General features: G+C 37.0%; 2 protein-coding genes across 8 annotated transcripts in view; one reads left to right on the top strand and one right to left on the bottom strand.

Moving 5' to 3' along the window:
- LOC134537016 (LIM domain only protein 3-like) overlaps positions 1-7,912 on the top strand; it is a 222,760-nt gene extending 214,848 nt beyond the window's left edge. For 4 of the 6 annotated variants that reach the window (XM_063377200.1, XM_063377199.1, XM_063377198.1 and 1 more), the window contains one exon: positions 3,077-7,912. In XM_063377200.1, the coding sequence (XP_063233270.1) occupies positions 3,077-3,288 (212 nt within the window). In that variant the 3' untranslated portion in view covers positions 3,289-7,912. The remainder of the gene's footprint in view (positions 1-3,076) is intronic. The other 2 variants (XM_063377202.1, XM_063377201.1) reach the window with 1 other exon arrangement.
- Positions 7,913-9,966: 2,054 nt separating this feature from the next.
- On the bottom strand, positions 9,967-23,020 carry LOC134537015 (calumenin). 2 transcript variants are annotated; one of them, XM_063377194.1, is made up of 6 exons: positions 22,910-23,020; positions 22,636-22,752; positions 19,520-19,650; positions 18,142-18,335; positions 16,301-16,659; positions 9,967-15,780 (listed from the first exon to the last, which is right to left on the bottom strand). In XM_063377194.1, the coding sequence occupies exons 2-6, from the start codon at positions 22,747-22,749 to the stop codon at positions 15,592-15,594; spliced, it is 987 nt and encodes a 328-aa protein (XP_063233264.1). In that variant the 5' UTR covers positions 22,750-22,752; positions 22,910-23,020; the 3' UTR covers positions 9,967-15,591. The 2 variants fall into 2 exon arrangements, with proteins under 2 accessions (XP_063233264.1, XP_063233266.1); XM_063377196.1 differs by having other exon boundaries at positions 22,906-23,002.
- Between the last annotated feature and the right edge of the window lie 566 nt (positions 23,021-23,586).

The following is a 23,586-nucleotide window of genomic DNA, read 5'->3' as shown; positions in this document are numbered from 1 at the left end:
ATAACTTTCTACAAATTTTTTCTTGAAATATAAAATAAAGGACAGAATTTACTTTTTTTTTTCAGTTTTAATCATATCTACTTAAAATGGCATTGTGATAACAAATTTAAAAAAATATAAAACACTGGCTAATGTCTGGTATGCATTGCAATGCCTCATTCAATTTTTTTTTTTCGTGATTTGTTTGAAGTTGGTACACATACACAAAGCATCTCTCTCTCTGTCTCTCTCTCTAATTATCTATCTGTATATGTCGCTTTATCTATCCCTCTATCTCATTCTCTATATACCTCTCTCTATCACTCTATCTTAGTATCCAATTCGTTCGAATTTATTTTAAACCATCTTAATATTATCTTAAACCTTGGTGCAAAGCAAATTTTTATTTGACCACGTTATTAGTGCAAGAGATGACAAATTAAATAATTACCCCAGTTTGCATATGACATTAAATTTGTTTCAAGCTATTCAATGCTGGATAATGGAAAATGAGAAAATATTTAATTGATTATTATTATTTTGTAATATTGGAGAACATAAATATGTTATGCACATTAAGTTCTTAAAATATTCCAGAAATTTATGGATATTTCCAAAATATTTCCAAGATAAATAGGTGCAGCCTGTAGGCTGTGCCAAAAGGGATTTTTTTATTGTAAGTTGTGGTATTTATCTTCCTCTCAATAACTCTGTTACAGAAAAACTACACATACCTTAGTAATAATGTATGTTATTTCATACTTAATAATGAAGGATTCAAAGACCATTATGTAAGTGTACCTATGCACTTAGAGGTGTAACTGACTCCCTTTAACCCAAGTTAAGAACATGTGCTTTGACGAGTCAGAGTCAGCGCCCATTAAGGTGTGGAGCCCATTGAACTCTTGATGGTGTCAACACCTTAAGCACTGACAGTACAACCTTGTGATGTATAATCTGAAGTGTTCATTCGAAACCTCACTAAACCCCTCTCGCATGCCGTACAAACCCATATCTACTTGGCTCATTCAGAGATCTACACGGTTTAAAACATTTCTATGGGCGTACACCACTGCTGGTTTTAACTGGATGTCATAGAGTAACCAAAACAAAGACTACACAGCACAGAGAATTTTATGGAGGGAATACTCAGAAAAAAATTACCACGCCACAGACAAACATAGTGGGTTGACGACAACGACCTAGAGATATATAGACTGCTTATCGGCCTGCTTTCAGCGCCAATTGCTGCTGTCGACGGCATACTGGGGAACTACAATCCGAGCGAGAGAGACAGAGAGCTGATTTGACAGAATGGTGGGCAAAACATGGCTGTAAAAGCATTGGTTCTTATGGGAGAAAGATGCGAGTTGCTAGTAAATTCCCTAAAATTGTAGGTTTTCCGCAATTTTACAGTTTTTGCGGGTAATACTTAGAGATGGAACGAGTGAAATATAATTTTAAATACAGTTTCATCGTAGTGCGATTTGTAAATACGACATTAAATGCGCTAGAAAATAGCTAACCCTTCTTCGACCCAATGTTTGTGACCAAAATGTAGATCAGTTATTGAACCTATTATATATGTATTTCGTGTAGGTAATTTGATACAGTACATGGAATTTATCTCATCACTAAGTACTATTAATTTAAAATAATCGACTGCACTGGAATAATGACCACTTTTAAATGATTTGTGTGGGTTTTTTTACTATTGTAGTCGTATTCGTTCATTACGAGTTTTAGTTGTGTCACGTAATTTTACATAATGAACATAATTCATCCTGTAATATTACATAATTAACTTAGTACACTGCTACTTTTCTGCTGTCAACGTACGTCGTCTGCTAACAAAGCACTGTTTGCCCACCATTCTGTCAAATTCAATTGGAATCAAAGATGGCCTCCCACTAGCAGTCTATATATCTCTAGGTCGTTGGTTGACGACAATAATAACAAGGGTTAGGTGACAAAATAAAAATTCTTAACTCCCTTAGTAAGGACACAATCAAATACATTCAAAATGTTTGTAAATCTTATCATTTTTATCTACAACTTTTGTCTGAAACAATTTTTTGATAATGCAAACCATTATTGCAAGGGGTTGAAAAAAAAACCTGGTGTTGGAATAAGAAAACAAATATAAAATTTTCCTACCCATTACACTATCGAATTCATTCTTATTTTTGGTCAACTTTCTATAAGGTCTGAAACTATTCTTTGAATAAATTTTTATCGAACCAAACCATTACTGCAAGGGTTGGAAAGTAAATAAAATAATCATTACTTTTTTTTAAATAGATATACTATCAAATCCATTATATATTTTTTTATATAAAATCTTAAATTCATTTAAAACTTTGGCCAAAACAAATTATTAACGTAAAAAACAGGGGTTGAAATTTGAAACTGGAGAACTGAAGAAACGAACGGCTTTGGACAACGCAGCGACAGATTAAACTAACGATGGATAGTCTGGTCAACACGATTATGGAACACAGTAGGCTTCCTGAGAGACAACAGTTTATTATTGTGGTTATTTCTGTGACACAAGAGAGCTATCCAGCGTGGCGTACGTCCAAACAAATGTTACACATTGCCAGGCCCGGCGCGTCCGTACAGGCGAACCAGGCGACCGCCCAGGGCGCCAAGTAGCTGGGGGCGGCTCAGCACGACACATAACAGCTGATATAACATGTGTAACGATTATTGAAACTAGATGAAAATGGATTTTTGTAACAGTTTGGAATGTTTATATTGATATAAGTACCTAATTATTTAGTCCACGGTGACCTGTTTATGATTTGTAATAAGTAAAAAAAGTGAAAAAAAAAAAACACAAGCCTGCTTACATTTGATTGTTGACAAAATCTTAGGCTTACGTGATGTATTTTGAGGCAAGGAAAAAAAATTTTTTTCGGGGGTGTCCGGCCCCGGTGGGAGGGGGGGGGGGGAGAGCAATTAAGGTTTTTCGCCTAGGGCGCCAATGTACCTTGCACCGGCCCTGCACGTTGCAAAGAACATGCCGCCGGGCGCCGGGGAGGTGTCTTGATGATGAGCGGAGGACGCGGGAGTGATCGCTGTGTGGTTCTCGCAGCCAGCAGGAGACCATCTGAGCGGCCGCGGCGGCGACCCCCCGCCGCGCCTAGCGGCAGCCCCGGGGGCGGACAAGCTGACGAGGGGCTGCCCTGGGGCCCCGCAGCAGGGCCGCGACGACGGCTCCAGCGGCTACGGCAGCCCCGACTCGGGGACCTTCGAGGCGCCGTGCAACTGAAACCCGCGACGCCCGAGCGGGAGCGCTCCATCTGAGACGTTGGGATGCTGGCGGCCGAGAGCAGCCCGCGTGCCAGGCTTTCGTCAGAGGACGCGTTGAAAATAATTGCTCAATACTTACGAAACGTTCGTTTTCACTCTGGACACAGAGTATTTATTACAAGTCATTTTTTTTTTTTAATATAATATATTACCGTACAAACAAAATTCGAAAAATGGTGTGAAAATTCGTTGAACTAAGGTCAATATTATCTGTTGAAAGTAGTATTAGAATGGTTTACTTTGCTAGTTTTCAGTCTGTTGTACAGTATGGTATTCTGGCTATAAAATACCGGATATAAAATACCCTGAGGCCAGACGAATCAGCGAAATTCCCGGGTCTCTACGCATGGCACAGATATTATATATATAGAAAAGCTAGGTGTGTTTGAAATTGTGGTTTTTTGTCTGTTAACGTTTTGTAGAGAGTCCGAGTAAAACTTTATCTTTACCTGAGGTTTCTCTGCTTTCCCTGTGCAACCGAACCATTTTTTTTTTCTGTCTCATCAATCAATCCAACAAAGATAACATAAATAATATTAACCTAAAACCATACATAAAAGTTTCAAATTGAGCATGATATATTCTAGCACAATACACATTTTGCGATGTTATAATTTCCTACAACATACAATGCCAGTCTGAAAGATAAGAAAGACCATTAAATTTGATAAAATTTGGAAACACTACATTATTGATTTTGACCAGGGTAATGACTAACGACATTTGATCGTGCTTCTTCTCATTAAATCAATACACAGTTGATTAGTTGTTTCTTTAAATTTTAATTAATGAACTTGTAATTAAAATACAGACTGGCTTGAAAACATTGGAAGAACAAACTAGTGTTAAAATTATTAATACGAATTTCACCATACCTCTTAGTTTTCCCTAAGTTTTCCATGTTTTCCAGTATTCAGGAGTTTTTTAACCACAGAATGAGTCATAGTAGGCATGTTTCTGAAGAAAAGACTGAAATCGGTCCAGAGTTTTGCACCTGTAGAGGTAAAGAGCATCTGACCTGTGTCATTCTTAATACACTCAAAACCTCTAATACATATCTCCAGGTAACATATATAAATAATATATATATTTTATATAAAATAAATAAATATAAAATATATATCTCCAGGTACGAGGGCTCTCAACAGGCAAGACTTGTAACTATGCACTTACAGGATTACTAGGGACAGGACTATTTGGTGAACTGCGACAAAACCGAAATATCACCGCAAAGCATGTCAACACAACACCGAAATTCAAGTTAATACACCATTTGGTATAGAAATGTAACTACAAACATGAAATCAATAAGCAATTTGACAAAATTGAACACAAATTACAGAAATTTTATCCTTTACTATGGTAAATTCATTGACTGTAATTGATTTAGCTTGAATCTAGTATCAAAATGTATTAACTAAAAGGTTTGGAAAAAAAACAATTACATTATTTGAGCTTGCATCTCATTAGTAACACATTATTACATTAATGAGGGCACATTTTTCAAACACACAAAAAAATGCATATTTATTTTTGTAATTATGAGCAGTTCTGTTTTTAGTCAAGCTTATTACTAATGATTTTATTGCATATATGAATCATGTCAGTCAAAATGAGACTATTTTGGTGAAGTAAGTATTAAGAAATATTTTATTTTCATTTTTGATGAATAAAATACACTAGATTTTATGAATATAGGCTATGTGCAAATATAAAAACAATAACTGACCTAAAAAAAAAAAAAAAATAATTAAATCTTGTCTAAAGATTACAGATATAAAGATGAGTTACTGAACCTTAAACATGGCTAACATTTGTCATATCAGCACATTCTGTCTTTGCGACCGTTATGTAACTCCTGTTTGAATGGGAAGAGGCTCATTTCAGTTGCAGCTGCTGCGATCGAGAATGAAATCAGTTTGAATTTTAGAATCGAGCACCAGCTAACGTACCAGCATCCCAACGTACCAACGGGCATTCTACCGACTCGACTGGCTTTGTAGTTGAAACTTCTTGCGTAGTGTGGCAGTTGGCAGATTAGAAGGTGGTTGCCAACTGCTCCTTTTATCACTGTCTCAACTTCGATTTCTAGGAAATTTTCAAGGCCTAGTTGCTCGTCTCAACGCCAGACTTTTAAACCGCAGTGTTTGGAAGTGTTTAGTGTTGCTGGCAGACCGACAAAACATCCAGGGGAAACAGTGTCTTCCTGAAATACTAGGCGAGGGGGGCGAGGGGAGATGCGGCAGGTTTCCTAGGCAGCTGCGGATTCGCGCCCCATCTTAGGTTTGAGCTTACACCAAAGAACGTTACCACAGACGCTTTAACAGACAGGCTCTTCGATTGACCCCATACAACGTTTCACTCTTACGAAGTTGATCTTGCCTTCACGTGTATCTTGTTGTAATCAAACTGTAAAATAATTTTTTTTTTTTTGCCCAAGCTAATTTCATTAACACGACTGCGTTGAAATGCTTCAACTGTGCTTCGGTTCGTTAAAACTTCTCGAAAGTGGGCACTGAAAGCCCAGACGCGTTCCAAGAAGTTATAAAGACTGTGTGCCAGTGATTGTCAGATAATATTTTTACAAGAGAATACGGTGCTAGTCGTGCCGCCAAATAAAATCGAAAATGTTTACTAAAGCAAGAGGTTTGTGTGCGTGTGCATCATGTGTATACGAAATGTTAACGGAAGATACCTATCCTCGGCAAGACGAGACTGCAACTTTTGTATACTACGAAAATATTTCCCACTCTTCCTTAAAAAGAAAAATAAATTTAAGCTTTAAATGTTTACCTACGAAATAATAATAAAAAAATTGTTAATTTTTTTTTATATTTATGTATAGTGAAGCATTGCCTATATTACTTTGCTATGATGGGGAACAATACCTAAATAACTTTCTTTACACAATTCATGCAATAGGGGATGATAATTTAATATAATTCTTTGGACATATTACATTGCAGTTTTGCACGGTTTGTCATGAAAAAAAATTCTGAAAGACAAAAAAAAATTATCTTACTGCCAATTACTGTATTTCAATTTTTGCTCCATCCCCCCCCCCCCCCCCTCCGCCCAACTCAAGAAAGTAACATGGGCAATGGAAATGGATATTTTACAGATTTACTTTTCTGCATCAAAACATTACTTTTTTTAATTCACATTTTCAGAAAAACCTTTTTTTATTACGCTAAAAATGCTTCCATGGTTTTGTTTATAAGACTAGTACGCTCACCACACACAAGGCGCGGTTGGCAAAACGCAAAAACTGCATTCAGTGTGTTCAGCAACGTAGCAACCTCTCGAGCGTTGATTCTGCGATTTTTGGCAGTACGATTTGAAATGGACGTTTGTGAAGAAATGGCTCTGAAATTAATATTTGAAAGTGACTCAGGATGTAGTTTTAGGTTCCTAAGTTACATTAGAATGTCAGAACACAAGATATTAGTAAGTAATCCAAAAATTATGCTGTCCAATAAATATAACTGCTCACAATTTGAAAAAAAAAAAAAAGAGCCTTCTTTTGAAATATAAATAATTAAAATAAACAACACACGAAAATACAAGTTATACTAAATATTTCAATATATTCTGATTATTACTCTTTCCTAATTAAATCAGAACAGGCAAGGCTGACAATTTGCAGGTGAAGTGATATTTCGACCAGATTATCTCAAAAAGCTTAATGCTACTAACAACTTTAAATTATTATGTAGATGTTGCATTTTCAACTGCTGGTGGTCATTCTTTATTTTCACTATTTCAGGTATTTTTTTTTTTAGTTAAATCACATGCAATATCACTCGCCATCTTTAATAATCAACACCAATTTCTGGTTTTCCTTTCGTATGCAATGCAAGCATTGTGAGTAGTGTTGACGCGCTTCTGAACACAGAGAGTGCTTAATGTGTTTTGCCAACTGCCCCATAAGGTAGAGTTAAAATTACGTTTACTCTTGCTAGCAACTTTTTTTTTTCCATCCTGATAAAATTATAAGAACCCATTTCATCAATACATCAGTTTTTATGCATTTTCGAAATGTATTTTGTTTTGATTATTCGGAAAGACGATGCATTATGTACAGGATAAAAAAATGTAACTGTACTATTTAAATGATAAATCAAAACTTGTGCACAATTCATAAATTCTCTTGAACCTTACTGTACTAGTTCATATTATTGTAAAAGAAAAATGGTGCCATATAGTTAAAAAAAAAATTAATTTTAATTTTATTGTTAACTTTCTTGAATCACAAGAGCTTGAAATAATATGTTATGCACATTAATTGTAATTTTTAACATTGGTAAATTTTTTTTTTACAAAATTCAATTGAAAATTTTTTTATTAATATACAAAACAACAAAATTCACTTAGCATTATTGTGATGTACAAGTGACATATTGTTTGAAGAAAATGTTTTAACTTACTAAATTTCACATCCCTAGAATTTGTCTTGGGCGATTGGTGCCAACATATTATTTTGTACATAAGAGTGTAAGTGCTGTCGGAATTGTTGATCAAGTTGCTGAATCAAATGAATTTCAGTTCTAAATTGTTATTAGCTATGGTAATGTATTCAGTTACATTGCAAAAATTAAACAATGATTTTTATTTCCAACCCATGCATTTTTCTTTCACTTTACTTGTCTCTAGGAAACTATTTCAGAATCCTGTCATTGATCCAAGTTTCCTAGTGTGATGGAAAACTATAATCACTATTCAGAGTGCAAGTGAAAAATGACCTAGTATTATTCTTTACTTGGCTCTTAAATCGCAACGAGGTCATTACAAGACAAGGAAATGTTCTCCATCTAAGGAGTTGATTTTAAAATGTTATGCTGTAAAGTCAATTTTGAGCCATTTAGCCACATTTTCTGGTTTTCAAGGTATAATTAATTACTTTTTGAGCTTTAATATCTTGTTATACTCTGGTATTTTTTACTAAGACACTACCATGTTTAATCGCATAGTTATCGCACATTTTATGCTAAAATTAGATTTTTATGCGAATAAAGCATTTTTTGTGAGGTCAAGTTTTCCATAAAAACAAAACATGTTGCATGGAATATAAATTTGATAAAAAGGGTATACAAAAACAGGCTAAATAATTTAAAGTAATCAGTCATGCAACAAAAACCTAGTATTTCATTCAACTTAAAATAGAAAATCAAAAACCACGAGTATCAAATGTAGTTTACTCTGCACAAGAGAGTGTGCGTGTTGCATGCTATCGATATCAATATTCGACTATGTACGCACATACTATACAGGTATCAACGTAACCAAACATGAATGATGCCAACTAATTCTGGCTACATTTTTATACGCGTTAAATAGCGACGACAAACAAATAAAGGTTCTAACGTTTAAAAATGTATTTAAAAGAAAATCTACACATCAGACAACTTCATGTTTCTGTTAATTAAATAAACAGTAATTTCCAAAAATGATTAATGGATTTTAACTTTAAAATACATTGTTTTATATGGGAAAATAAATTTATAGGCAACATCTTGCATGGGGAAAAAATAATGTACGTACAACTCAAGGAGAAAATTACGGGACCGAAACATTTGACTGTATTGGATGTGAAGTTGTATTGTGCAAGTACATACATCTTAAACTAGTTTTAGTGTAATTGTAATTCCAGTATTATCCCAATATAAATACCACATTGCTCGCAACAATTTGAAAAACGATTCCTGTCCTTTGATCTATGGCAAGGCCATGTACAACCTACACAAACCATTCGGAATCTGTAACGGCGGGACCAAAAATATGCTACTTTTAAGCGAGAATTTTTATTTACAAACTTTGAAGTCTTAAAATAACAGTGCGACGATTATGCGATAAAACACGATACTCAAAAGTACGGCAAAGCTGTACTGTAGCCGTGGCAAGATATCTGGATATCTAAGATTAACAGAACCTGTTCCCCCTGAAAACATTCAGTGTTTCATTTCAGATTCTTAAAGAATAAAGGACTATACTTTAAACAAGTATAGTCATTTTGTATGCACTAAACTAAACTTTAGTTTAGCTATCAAATATTCATTTAAGCCTAATTAGTAGGGACCGGAAAAATTCGCAGTTTCAATGGCCTTCAGGATAGACTGCACATTCCCCTGTACACTCGGGCAAATAATGCAAGTTCATTGGCTGCCGACTTGTGAGTCGTCTCATCTGGTTTGTCTGCGATTCGATCCTTCTTTGGTTGAGAGTTTATAACTGGTTGAGATTCGTCCTGTTGAACAGTAAGCCAATAGCAAAATCATATTAAAGGTGTATGTTTTTGAATTTCAGCCTATCGCCGAATAAATCCGCGAATTTTTCCGGTCTCTACTAATTAGTGTCCATTTCATGTCAAAGACATTCATTGGCAGAGTTTCATTACCAAAAAAACAGTTGCGATTTTAGTGATATCGTTTACAATACTGAATACCCACAATCTTTAAAATTTCCATCCAGGATTTCAGGATTAGGTGTTATACTGTCCCATCTCCTCAATACCGCAGTCGAATATTCTCACCTCAAGAACTCCTTATGTGCCGGAGTAGCAAGGCTCCAGAATTATCACGACTCTTCACATGCTTGTGTGATTGCACTCAGTTGTAGTACTCACAAGGAAAAAAAAGGTTACTTTACATATTCATTATACATATAAATTCCAAATTTTAAGTAGAATATTTATTAATCTGTGTATACTTCAAACAGATCTGGTAAAAATTATAAACATGTAACATACAAACAATTTCACAGTTATTGGTAAGACTGGTTGACAATTAACAGTGTCTCCATTCATTCTTCACTGGTTTTGCAACAAAAAAAAAACATGAGTCACTATAAAAGTTGAAATTGCAAAACTGCCTTGACACAAAGATATTTTTTTCATGAAAAATAAGGAATTGTGATTGGACTGGAAGTAATTTTTTACATATATAAAAAAACCACATTTCCTAGCCCACTTTGGCACAACTTTAATACTACTAGAAAATGACAGGTTTTTGCGACAGCTAAGCAGTGTGTCGCCCTGGTTTCAGTCAGATCTTATTTTCACTGTCAATACAAAACATTTAGTATCATAAAATTAATTAAATATGATAAAAGTAACAGCACCATCATCTGTGTGTTAAAACTAACAAATAAAATATAAATTATCATCCATGCTCTTCAAAATAGAGGTCATTTATTCCAGATCCAACTATCAAATTCAGTGCAGTATTACCAAATTTAATACATAAAAATGGTAAACAGGCAACTATATTCACTCTTTCGAACAGGGGGAAGGGGGGGAGGGGGGGGGAGAACTTCGAAAAATCATTATTACCAACAAAAAAAAAAGGCACTTAAATGGTGCTTTCTTCTTTTCTAGGAATGTAAATATGAATTATAAGATCACAAGGATACACCTCCTGTTTACATCAAAACTTAAAAAATAAATATTGTTGAAGTACATAATCATACAGCATAAGCAAACAACTAGGTATCACATACATACATAAAGAAACATGCCATTTTTCCTGCTTCCTCCCAAAATACTGCACTGTAAATGATCCGTGATTAAAAAAATTTAATTAAGAACACCAAATTTATTACCATCACTTGACGATTAAGACTACAGCAACTGGGACCTCCGTGCCATCAAAGGTAACACCGAATAAAATACCATAGTTACTCAAATCTAAGACACAGCACTCTTTCGATCTTCAAGTTTCTCTAACAGATAAAGTTTACCTACCAAATATTAAAAAAACAATGGATGCATGTACTCATGTACACATTAGAAGTTATACATACTTATTTGGCATGATAAAAATCTAACTTTAATTTTGAATGCAAATAATTAATAAATATAAAATAAAAGGACTGGAGTGATATCATAAATATAAATTATGGTAAAGCATAAAATTGAATCAAAACAAAAATTTCGTAAGCAGACATACAATAGTGAATAGTCAATGAATGGACTCTGGAAGTTGCGCCTAATGCCAATAGATGGTTGTTAATGTTAAATGTGATCTAAGACAATTGTATTGCAGTTTGTTGGCTCATTTACCGACAATGTATACCCAGCATGTAATTTTATGCTAGCTATCTGGACTTAGTAGCTGCGTTCACCAAGTGATGTACTGTTCCCCCGATGATAAGTTACCCTTATGTGTGCATACCGAGCAAATGTAAAATACTTTGGTATATTATTATCATGGCAATAATATAATTTGTGAAGGTCACCTTTTAAATTAAAAAAAAAAAACCACATTGATGCGTGGATGCCACGCATGTCAAAGTGCAACTCACACACAAGAGGGACACAAAAATTGTTTAGGGTAGTCTAGTATGTTAAAACACTCGTAATCATGCATTGGAAGTAGACTCTTAATGGCGCCTGTCCATGTCTGCAACGGACTCTTCAAGAATGAATCAATGGGTTTACGATAGCTAAAAATTATGATTAAATAAACCCATTGGAAATCCATGCATATCGTCACAGTTTTAATGCTAACACCGGATCCAACTTCAGAGTTGAGAGTTTAGAGTTGCATATTACGAGTTGCGAAAGCATGCGAAAATAGGCAAAAGTACGAGAAAGTATGTAAACATTTACAAAAGTATATGAAATCATACGCTGTTGCTGCTTCTATTGGTAACCCTGGGCCATCGAGCAATGTTCGTTTATCACACCATCAAGCAATCACTTCCCAGCTAGCTCTCTGTCATTCTTTTCCCCCGCCACAGCAGTATGAGAAAGTAAAGCTAACATTAAACGCGATAACCTTGCATAAGAAGTATAATCCAAATGCACTTTAATTTAAGTAACAGATGAATGTTTACAATGTTGCACTAGTCCTAAGTGGTTTCCTAACCCCTACAGCACTGCACAGCAAATTTAAGTTCACAGGCTGTTCAGGTCTGCCTTTTATTCATTTAGCTACTTGAACCTTAATTAAAGGAGAAGTTGTTATTTAACAAATGCTCGGTGCATTTTTGAATTAAACAGGAGTCTAACTTATGCACTAAAGTACTCAACCCACCCCATTTTTCTGTGCCACATCTTGCTAAATAACCTGCTCTACTTATTCATGTTAAATTTCAAATTTAGGTGAGTCTGCAAACATGGGAAATCACAAATATTTGAAAGCAACCTGTTTCCCGAATTTTAAATGAATACTCATTAAAAATGTGCATCGTAGATTTGAATAAATGTGGCAACATTAAATAATTCAGTCATAGAATTGAATAAATTTGGCGAATGTATTATGCACTTCCATTTTCTGAGCTCAAAAGTCTCTAAAAAAAAATGCATCTTATACTCAAGTAAATTTTGTAAATTACGAAGAAGAAAAAAATCTAGACTTTCAGACGAGTTTTACAGTAAATTATTCAAACGAAATCATCACAGAAAGAAAAAAAAACATTCAACTAGTGGCAAGTTCTGATCAACATCTAGACATTAAAATAAGTAGGTATACAATGTACAGCACTGTAATCAACATATGTAATTAGTTTTGTGCATGCATTTGTATCAATCATCATACAATTGAATTGTTTTGATAAGATGAAAAAAAAACTGCATTTTAAAAGCACTTGTACTGGTAGCTTATTAAATGCTGACATCTAGTAGACAGAAGTCAAAAATAGATTTACAATTAAAAATATAATGTAAAGAAGTATAAAAGAACTACTCTAATGACTAAAGGCGTACCAAGTAGATTCAGCTACAGTACTTGGAATCACAAAATATTGTGCTTTGCTCTCCAGCAACAGAAAATGACACACGCATGCCACAACAGACTCTGTTAGTGACATTCTTCATTATCTTGCAAGAGGTAGGGAAAAAACCTCATTACGAAGAAAAATACACATTCTGGTAGCAATGCTGGAAGCCTGTGAATATTTTCAAGGTTGGGTTTAGTTACATCATTAAATTAGAGCAAAAACATTTGGCATTTTACCCACACCATAAGAATGCCACTCTTAATAAAATTATGTATTATTGTAAAGATCACAGATGTGAAACACCAAATTGGAAAATAAGATCATTCATGTCGTAATACTCATTAAAATTATTTTTCTTCACCACTTAAGATCTTTATGTTTAATTAATTAATTAATTAATTAATTATTAATACAGTGAAAATATTTTCGGAAAAATGATACCTGAAACCACCATGAAGTGTAGATTCAAATTTCAACCCTCCCCAACCTTGCTATGATCACAAAATTTTTTCTGACACCTTAATATCCTCATACGGCGAGCAAACATCAAATACACAGGCATTTGAACAATAATTCAATTGGAAAAAATTATAGCTTTCAAGAAAGAATGTATTGCTTGGTTACTGAATTGTAAAATCATTACTGCCAAGGAAAATGGGATATTGCATGTACAAGTATGTTTAGAAAAAAATGTTACTGGCACATAAATTCAAATAGGTACATAGTATTACAAAATTGATATAAAAGTTTTTTCTTTCTTCAAATAAGTGTTAAAATTTTTAAAAAAATGTATTTCTGCATGAAGTTGAGAACTCAGTTGATAAACTAAATTTCTGTTGCCTGTAAACAGAATAACCAACTATCCAGGCTTGTTAACACCAATGTTACCGTACCTGCGGGTGTAACTACATATAAACTAAATGTACCTAACTAAAAAAAAAAAAACATACAACTACAATACATTGCAACTTAGCAGATCTTGGTTCATGCTTTCACAAAATTATTCTAAACAGATCATTACTGATGTTCTTGTAATACGTATCTGCATTTGAGAATTAGGGTGCCTATTTTGAGACTAAATTACAATTTGATAAATGAGAAATGATTACAAAATAATGATTCCTAAAGGACTTGTTAGCACAAATTCTACAAAAATTGTTAGTAAGTATGTGTGATGGAATTAGAATAATAGCAATGCTGGAAAAGAAACTGCCACGCACATCGTACGAATGCAACGAGGAATATTAAGACACTGCTATGCTCTGTTCTGCGAAAGCTTGGCCAAGCGAATCAGCGCTAACCTAAGCCCTTCTGAAACCAGCCGTAGGAGGCAGCAAATCCCTCCCAATGTAGCACCCATTACGGTATGATGATCTTTTAGGTAATTCTTTACCCTTTAGAGTATAAATCTGGATATAAATAAAAACACACATGTGTGTGTCACATTAATTGACACGGGCAAAAGTATCGTCACTTGAATGCATAGTTATTTTTGCTCTTTTCTTTTGATATAGCTGACAGCTGATTTTTTATCCTCCCGATAAATTAATTTTTTATACTTTTACTTGGATGATGCATCAATATATGTTATAAGACTAGTGACATTTTTTTTAAAGGTTCTTGTGACAGAGCCCAGTTACTGGATGGAAAATGTCACGGACTTGTGCCACACCGTAGCGACCTGCAAAAGACGTATTAAAAATAATTAACCATCTAATTTATCATGACAGAAGTTAATTTTGATGTGAGCTAGAGGTGACAACTTTTTTTTTTATAAGTAACTTGAGCCCAAAATGTGTAAAGCTATTACGATTGCTTTGCTATTACAATAAATTTCACTTAAAAGCTGATAACAGGAAAAACTAATTTAAGTCTGCAATTTCAAAAAGATGTTAACTGCAGGGTTTCCACTGAAATTTGATAATATAAATTCTCTTGTTAGATCTAACAAGAAAAAATCACTAACCCATTTAAGCTGTAGAGAAAAAATTAAACTCTATTAAAAAATTAAATAGTAAAAACATACATTACAAAAAGTGTATTAAAAAAATATTACCTGATTTGGTACCCAAGGGTTCAACTTCATCAGTCATGTTCTTTGTTAACTTCATCACACATCATCCTTGAAGAGAAGCAAATTTAGTATAAAATGGTTAGTTTGAGTCACCCTAACATACTAAATTCAAAGTAATTGTCTAAATTTTTTTTTACCATGTACCAACTTTATTTTTTAACACAAACGAGTAGGAGACAGAATTCTGCCGACTACAACCAACACATTTTCAAGTGACGTTACTTTCTTTAGAAATAAATATATTCAGTAAAAATACATCTCTGTTAAACTTTTTCCCCTGGTACTTGTCTGTCCCTGACGTGCCGCCAACAAGAGCACGGTTCGAGAGTCGGTCAAGTAACGTGCGCTGCGGAACAGGGGAGATCCTCCCGGGGGCCGGTCTCAGAAGGACTCCGCTCGGCCGCGACGCCGGGGGGGAGGTCCCAGGGGCGCCACTAGAACTGGGAGATCCTCCCGGGGGCCGGTCTCAGAGGGACTCCGCTCGGCCGCGACGCCGGGGGGCGCCACTAGAACTCGTCGTGGCGGGCCAGGGCCTCCCCGAAGTCCGTCGCCTGCGACCCCACGAACAGGTCGTACTTGGCCAGCACCTCGTCCTTGGTCAGCTTCTGGTCGGCGTCCGTGTCCGACTCGTAGATGAGGTGGCGCGCCTCTGCCAGGGCGTGGTCGAAGTCCGGCGGGATGATCCAGTTCTTCACCTGCGACACGACACGCCACGCTCCCACACGCTGCCCGCCACAGGACGTCCACAAACAACCCGTGAACCAATTTCAGGACATTTAATAGAATTTTTTACAACTTTTAGTCTTCTAGCACAATCAACATGGTTTGGTCTGTCAGTTTGGTGTGCTCCTCTTGGCAAGCACTGTACTGCACGTGCCCCAGTAGAAACCACCCCCCCTCCCTCCCTGGTCGATCCCTTTCAACCGCTTGCCGCAGTGACGGTTCCGTGGCGCCAGGCGTTTCTTCCCGCTGGCCAGTTAGTCCAGTGCCGACCACCGTGATATCGCATGCTCTGGACTCGCTATCCTCTCTAATTCCGTTATTACCAGACACGTGACAAAATTTGTGAGCGCGATAAAACTCTTAAAATAATGTCGTTTTAGAGTTTCCAAATATTTTCATCTTTTACGTGAACTCCCAGTTGGACAGGCTCTCGCCGTGCTTCGGGAATCACAACCACACTGATAAAACAAACCATAGGGGAGAACAGCTCACCTCCTCCTGGTCCATGAAGCCGTCGCCGTCCTTGTCGCGGTACGCCGAGAACTGCTCGCGCTCGTTCCTGACCCACTCGGGCTCCTCCTCGCCCTGGGAGCCGCGGTACATGTCGCCGATGTACTCCTGCAGCGACACCTTGCCGTCCTTGTCCTTGTCGATGTCCTCCAGCGTCTCCAGGACCACCACGTCGCGCATGTGGCCCGTCTCCTCGGGGTGCAGGAAGCCCGCGAACTCCTCCTTGGTCAGGGCAGAGTCCCCGTCGGCGTCCGCCACGTCCCAGCGGCGCCGGTCCCTCCGCAGCATGTTCTGGTACGAGAAGCCCTCCTCGTCCTTCTCCAGCTCCTTGGGGTCCAGGTCTGGCGCACACGCGACACTCCGTTAGTCTGTGCGCAGTCTCCATCAGCGGCGTAGCCAGGATTCGTGTATGGGGGGTGTTAACAAGCATGGCCCCCCCGTATTAGAGCGGTGTAATATAGTGCTATTTTAGCAGTTTTCGGTACTTAAATTTAAATATTGTAATGGTAAAAATTTTATTAATTTTAATATGAAATTTGTTTGAGTGATAAATAAGAAATTAATTAAAGATTTGGTGCTGGGGGGGGGTTTTGAACCACTAACCCCCCCCCCCCCCCTTCTGGCCACGCCCCTGGTCTCGATTATCATCCCGGTCGACCTGAAGCGCCATCACCAGCAAAAACCATTGAAACATTTCCTCGAGTACCTACAAATTAATTTATTTAACCGTTGTCTTAAGTCTACAGAAAATTAACCAAAAAAAAATTACATTTACTTGTAAGGTGAATCATGGGAGTGACCTGAAAGAATCCGCACTGAAGAAGAGCTGGAAGAAACCTCATCCAGAATATGATAATCACCGGGCCAATTGAAAAAAACCAAGATATTTTCTCTTATTCGAGGTTGCCACTGTCCACATTCGGTAACTTGGTTAATCGAGAAGCTACTGTACTTACTTTCAACACACAAATATATCTATGCAAGAAAAATTATTAATGCGTATAATACAGACTAGCTAGCAACAAGTATTTCTGCTTATTAACTGCAAACAAAGTTAAAATAACACCACCTTAAGTTCCTGACCAACCAATATTGACAGACATGCATTAGGACAAACGTCACTACCTAGTCAGGAATGTGCCCGATTCCACAGCTGCGAAAGGGAGTTGGTGAGGGTGGGATGGGGATGGGGATGGGGATGGGGATGGGGAGGGGGAAGGGGAGGGGGAGGGGGAGGGGGAGGTAGAGGATGGAAAAGGAAAAATGCAGTGCTTTGGGCTGACCATGAAAACGCTGTCAAACATATTCAAGGTATTGAGGGCCTCTCCCACCTCGGCACAGCGTACGAAAAAAAACATGAGTGATTTAAAAACTGCCAAAAATAGCCAGGTGTCTGCTTACAAGGATTTAAGAATACGCTGAGGGCGGATACGTAGTTCCGTTTCCGTCTTTTCGTTTTCAAACTGGGAATTTTAGAAAAAAATGGCCAACATGAACGTTCAGTATAATGAATATTTTTTAGTCATGTAACCACCTGGTACAAATTCTTTAAAAAGCACTCTAGGGACTTGCATCACACCTTTACGTTCATTTCTTCGCCACGTGATGTTACGGTTACTGCTCAGAACTCAAAAGTTGGCCTATGCCAGACCAGAGCCTCGCACTAGAAGAAACTAACTCTGAGCGTCACACCTATCGTACTGCCTCACCGACACTTGGCAGGCCCCCCTCACCGATACTAATACAGGTGCCTGACTTGGCAGGCCCCTCCAGGCAGTCATCACAAACAACAAGGGGTCCCACGCCTGTCACAGCGCCCTCACCGTCCATGAAGCCGTACACGCGCTGCTTGTACTCGTCCCAGGTGATCTTGTCCTTGCCCTCGGGGTTGTGCGACTGCCACTGGCGCTGGATGTCGTCCGTCACGTACTTCCTCTGCGTGTACTGGATCCAGTCCTTGAGCTCCTCCTGGGTCACCAGGCCGTCCTTGTCGCCGTCGATCTTGTCCACGATCACCCTGCCCCGCGCAAATTTCATTCATTCACGTCACAATGTCATAATCCATACTTTTTTTGTTTACACATAATACTGATTTTTAAAAAATTGCGCTTTTTAACTTTCATCTTTATATATAACTAATGTAAAGATTCTTAGGTTACATTTTATATATTTATTTCTCAGTTTATTATGCGTTTACAAATGTTTCCAATCGTCAAAATACCGCTTGTAATCTGAAGTGACTGGATGCACTCACATACAAGCTTGCTTTCGTGATGTGCTAAATTTCCTGGTTAATTAAGTGAATATTGTTAACAAAGTGTAAAAAAATGAACAAAGTGTAAAAAAAATGGGAAATAAATTATTATTACTTGCTTGACAATCTCCAGACGGTTGGTAATTTTACCTCATACACGCCTGCCCGTTTGTCCCATGTACACACTGCCACCATGAACATGGAATCCTGTACACACCGGCTGGACTTTCGGCTGGAGTCTAATCTTTCACTCATGTCAGGGAACTCTCAACTGCGTTTATAGGTTCGAATCATCCCTATGACTAAAAAACATATTGGCGACTTTAAACATAGAAAACCTACGATCAGACATAGGTAGCAGAACACTCCATGGAAACCAACCATAGCATTTGGATTAGACCAATTTTAACACTATATAGCCAACGTAGCCCCAATTCAATATACAGTTGATTCACAAGTTTTTGTTCTTACATTTAATTAATGATAAGCAAAGGGTCTTCACACAAAAATTGATTTGTAAGTAAAATGAAGACTGGTTCAAGTCGTCAAAGAAACACGCAGTATAAAAAAAAAATTACTAATCCGGTTTGGTGATTAACATTTTGTCAATTTCACTGTGTTCTCCACGTTTTAAAGACTCCTTTTTAATTGCCAGAGATCTCTGCCCACGGGAAACCTGAACTTAAAATGAACATGCAGTTCATAGTGATAAAGAAAGTCTTGTAAAATAAAAAATTCACTTCGAGTGATAATTGGGGAAAGTCCTGTCGTCGTTAACTTTAAATGTTCTCTGGGGAATTATTCTATCTCGGGGATCCTGACCGCGGCCGGGCAATCGACACTCCCCCTGGTGTCGCGAGGAAAGCGAGGGAAGCGAGGGAAGCGAGGGAAGCGAAGAAGGATGCGAGGAAAGGAAGCGAGGGAAGGAAGCGAGGGAAGCGGGTTACCCGAGCCTCCTCCTGCTCTCCTCCGGGGACAGCTGGTCGAAGGTCTTGGCCTCTTCCTCCCCCAGGAACGCCTCGTGGTCATACTGCGCGTTGTGCCCCTCGTTCTGGTAGTGCTCCTTGTCGCTCAGGTCCTGCGAGAGCAACACACCGCCGACTGCCATCCAGTGCTGTCACGGCACTATGCCTCCAACTCTTTCCTCAAAAATCATTACGCGGCACTATGCCTCCAACTCTTTACTCAAAAATCAGTACAAGAAATTATAGACAATTCCACAAAAAATTTTTTTAAAGGGGCAACACAATATTTTAAGTTTGAATGTGTTAGCCTGTACTGTCATCATTGTGTTGTCCATAATACTTGTTTAGGTTCATTTTGGTAAATATGTTGGTAAATATGTATTGTACGGATTAGCGCCAAAAAAAATCGTACAAATATGAAATAACTTTCATTATATGCTATCTTACGTCCTCTCTTCAGAACCGCCTGCGGAGATAAAAAATTCCAATTACTTTAGGAGATATCGAATTTTTTAATCTTCATTTTTTGGCGATTTTTTTTAAAAAAAAATTTAAAAATCCGAAAATACCTTTATTCTGTGCTCTTAAACTTCCTCTTTTCATTAAACCCGGCTGAGATAAGAAATTCCAAATACTTTTGGAGATATCGAATTTTTTAATTTTCATCCTGTGCACTCGTGCGGCGATAATGGTTGCTTGTTTACAAGTATAATTTTTTTTTTTTGCGATGTTCCCGAACGGAGAAACCTAAGATGCACATAAAGTTCTGCCATTCCCGATTACACCCGAACAATTCACCTTCGGCCAACCTCGGGTTTATTTATTAATATTTCTCTGTTTATTTTAATGTAGCTATACTAACCTAACTAACCATCCAAATGGTTTTAAAGTTTTTTTTTTAATGTAGCTAACCTATCCGACCACTTTTAATATTTCAATTCATTTTTCCTGCGCAAAAATAAATAAATCCCGAGGTTGGCCGAAGGTGAATATTCGGGTGTAATCGGGAATGGCAGAACTTTATGTGGATCTTAGGACTCTCACGCGAACGAATACATCATGTAAAAAGAAACTTACGTGAGTTTATTCTGTTCATCCTTTTTCCCGGTTTGTTAGGTCAGGTCAGCTACATTATAAATACTTTAAAACTAAACAACCAATAAAATTAATTTTATTATTTTTAATGTCTGTTCAGTTTCAAAGTATTTATAATGTAGCTGACCTGACCTAATCTACCTTTGTCCCATTTTGTTAGGTCAGGTCAGTTACATTATAAATACTTAAAACTATACAACATGTAAAATAAATTGATATTATTTTTAATTTCGGTTTATTTTGAAGTATTTATAATGTAACTAACCTTACCTAATGGAAAATTTCTGTTATTTAGACATTCACGCGCACACGGCAAAATATAAAATGGCGACGGTCAAATTATTACACACGTCTGGTATAGCAAAATAAGAACGGCCATATCTCCAAAAGTATTTGGAATTTTTTATCTCCGCAGGCGGTTCTGAAAAGAGGACGTAAGATAGCATATAATGAAAGTTATTTCATATTTGTACGATTTTTTTTGGCGCTAATCCGTACAATACATATTTACCCACAATTTTCCATGAAAAAATACCAGGTAATGGTATGATGCTAACATTGTTAAAATGAAAACCCTGGAAATTTACATGGTTGAATCAAGATTACTGATTACACCTACTTTAAAAAAATAAATTTTTTGATACATAAGACTAAAGATAAAATTAGTTATTTCCATTTGTATCAAATTGTTTACTTTTTATTGCATAACATTACCAACATATTTACTTTATTCTAGCAGGAGTAGTAAAATTCTTACGTTGCTGCTTTTCTGAAAATTGATAATACAATTCCAAAAATACCTTTCTCAAACATTGGAAATTCCTGTATTTACCTTGAAAACAGTGTTGATAATTCCTGCCGGTTTATGTGAAATCACCTTATATAGTTTACATTACAATACCTGTGCATTTACGCAGCCATCACAATTTTTTGCTTTTCCGTGTGGGTCTGTGTATATCTGTTTTGGAGAAATTGTGAGAATGGCAGATTATGTTACGTTAGCTACATTAAAAATACTTTAAAACTTTGTGAACCATTGTAGGAACGTTTATCTGGATCTGTATATAAGCAAAGAACGGTGACAGCTGCATCGATGCATAGGTTTATTGTAAAGTAAGCAAAAAACTGTGATTTCTCAAAAACCAGTAGGAATTTAAAGACAGTGTTTTAAGGGTAGATAGGGAACGTCTTTAGTGCTTGAAAAAAGTATTTTCGGAGTTGTATTATTAATTTACGGAAAAGCCACGACGTAAGAATATTACTGCAGTAGTATATACAGAATTGTTAAAATTTTCCATGGAGGTTGGGTTGAACCCACAACTTACCACATGAGTGATATATGCATTGATCACAGCCACCCAGAAGTCTTTGTTATAACACAACCCTTTAGCCTACTTTACATAGTTCCTAAAAACCATGGGAAAATATGGAAGGGGAACAAGGGTGAGGTAAGAGAATGGGAAGAACGAATGAGTACGTAAGGGGAAGAGATTAAATAAATTTTGGAAATGGATAGTGGAGGAAAAAGAGAGATTCAGGGGGATGGATAAGATAAAACAATAAGTGAAGTGTAAGGAAAGAGGAAGAGTATATAAAGAAAGGAGGAGGAAGGTTAAATGTAGATTGGGGAAGAAGAAAGAGAGGTGGGGAGGTTGAGAAAAAGTGGGATGAGAAGTTTAAGACAAAAGGGAGGGGAAGGCAATGAAAAAGAGGAAAAATGAGCAGCAGTAAATGTGTTATGATCACCATGTTTGAGAACTTCATAAGTTATCAATTTATAAATGTTGTATGTACATAATTGTATAGACACGTACATCAACCATTACTCCAAATCACTGATCTGCCAGGTTTGTGAATACTCACTTCGTAGGCTTATTATGTAATGATTGTAGTGTTAATTCTAATATGCTACCGTCTAGAAATATTCGCCAACAATAGACCTAAGTGAAAACAAGATAAGAAAAGTAAATTTGTTCAACATTCCGAAGGACAAGAATACATACATTGTCCAACACACGATCTTTTTTATCCTTCTCATCTGGCTTTGGAATTGCCAACGCTACACCTATTGCCAGAAGTACCAGAGCTGAGTAAATAATGTCGATCAGCAGCCGCATTTTCTGTAAAAAAATAGAATAAATGTCAAAGTTAGATTTTCTTCGTGAGCTGTCAACAGTAACAGAAAGCGCAAATGAATTAACGCTTTTGATTTTGAAATACATAAAATATTGTTCAAAACGTTAGTTCAAAATACAATTAAAATATTGGCGTACTTACTACCGGCGCTTAATATATTCTCGGCTGATTTTGAAAGGCGGTTCCACCTCCAATGCAACAGTCATCTGTTTCTTCCACGTCATCTGATCCAGATGTCAGGTCCTCAGTGGCCTCTCATGGTACACGATATTCAAAATTATGGTACGCGCACGGTCGTGTAGATAACAAACTGGCATCAAGTGCCGAGTCTTAACGATGTTAGCCGAAAGATGACGCTACGACCTTGTGCCCAACTTTCCCTAATCTCTGCTAGTGCCGAGAAGCTAGCAGTCATGAGCTTCACTAAGCGGATCGTGAATGGAAATTAGTTGCCAATTCTATCTATACAACAATGGGTTGCCTAAACAATTTAATAGTCCATTTCTAGGTCTGGGTTTATAAACTACGCAAGGAACACAACGTCACAACAACACAGCACACAACCAATGGAAGGAAATCACGGTCGTTTATAAAACACGTAAAGTTGAAGGACATCACCAAACTATAACTAAAAATTATAAAACAGCGAAAAACCAATTTTCACTGCCTCCCAACCCTGTCTGGGAAAGTGCGACGCAGGAGTGCCCAGGTCACTCCCGCGGGAACGTTTTCATCTATGAGCGTGAGTGTCCCCCTTGTGGCCTTCTGTCTTAATCAAGTGTAGTGTTATATCTACCAAATTAGGCTTCCACGTTTTT

Source organism: Bacillus rossius, chromosome 11 (assembly GCF_032445375.1).
Source record: "Bacillus rossius redtenbacheri isolate Brsri chromosome 11, Brsri_v3, whole genome shotgun sequence".
In the NCBI taxonomy this organism is placed as follows: domain Eukaryota; kingdom Metazoa; phylum Arthropoda; class Insecta; order Phasmatodea; family Bacillidae; genus Bacillus; species Bacillus rossius.
Note: the sequence above shows the minus strand (reverse complement) of the source record. Positions and strands in the feature narration are given on the sequence as shown.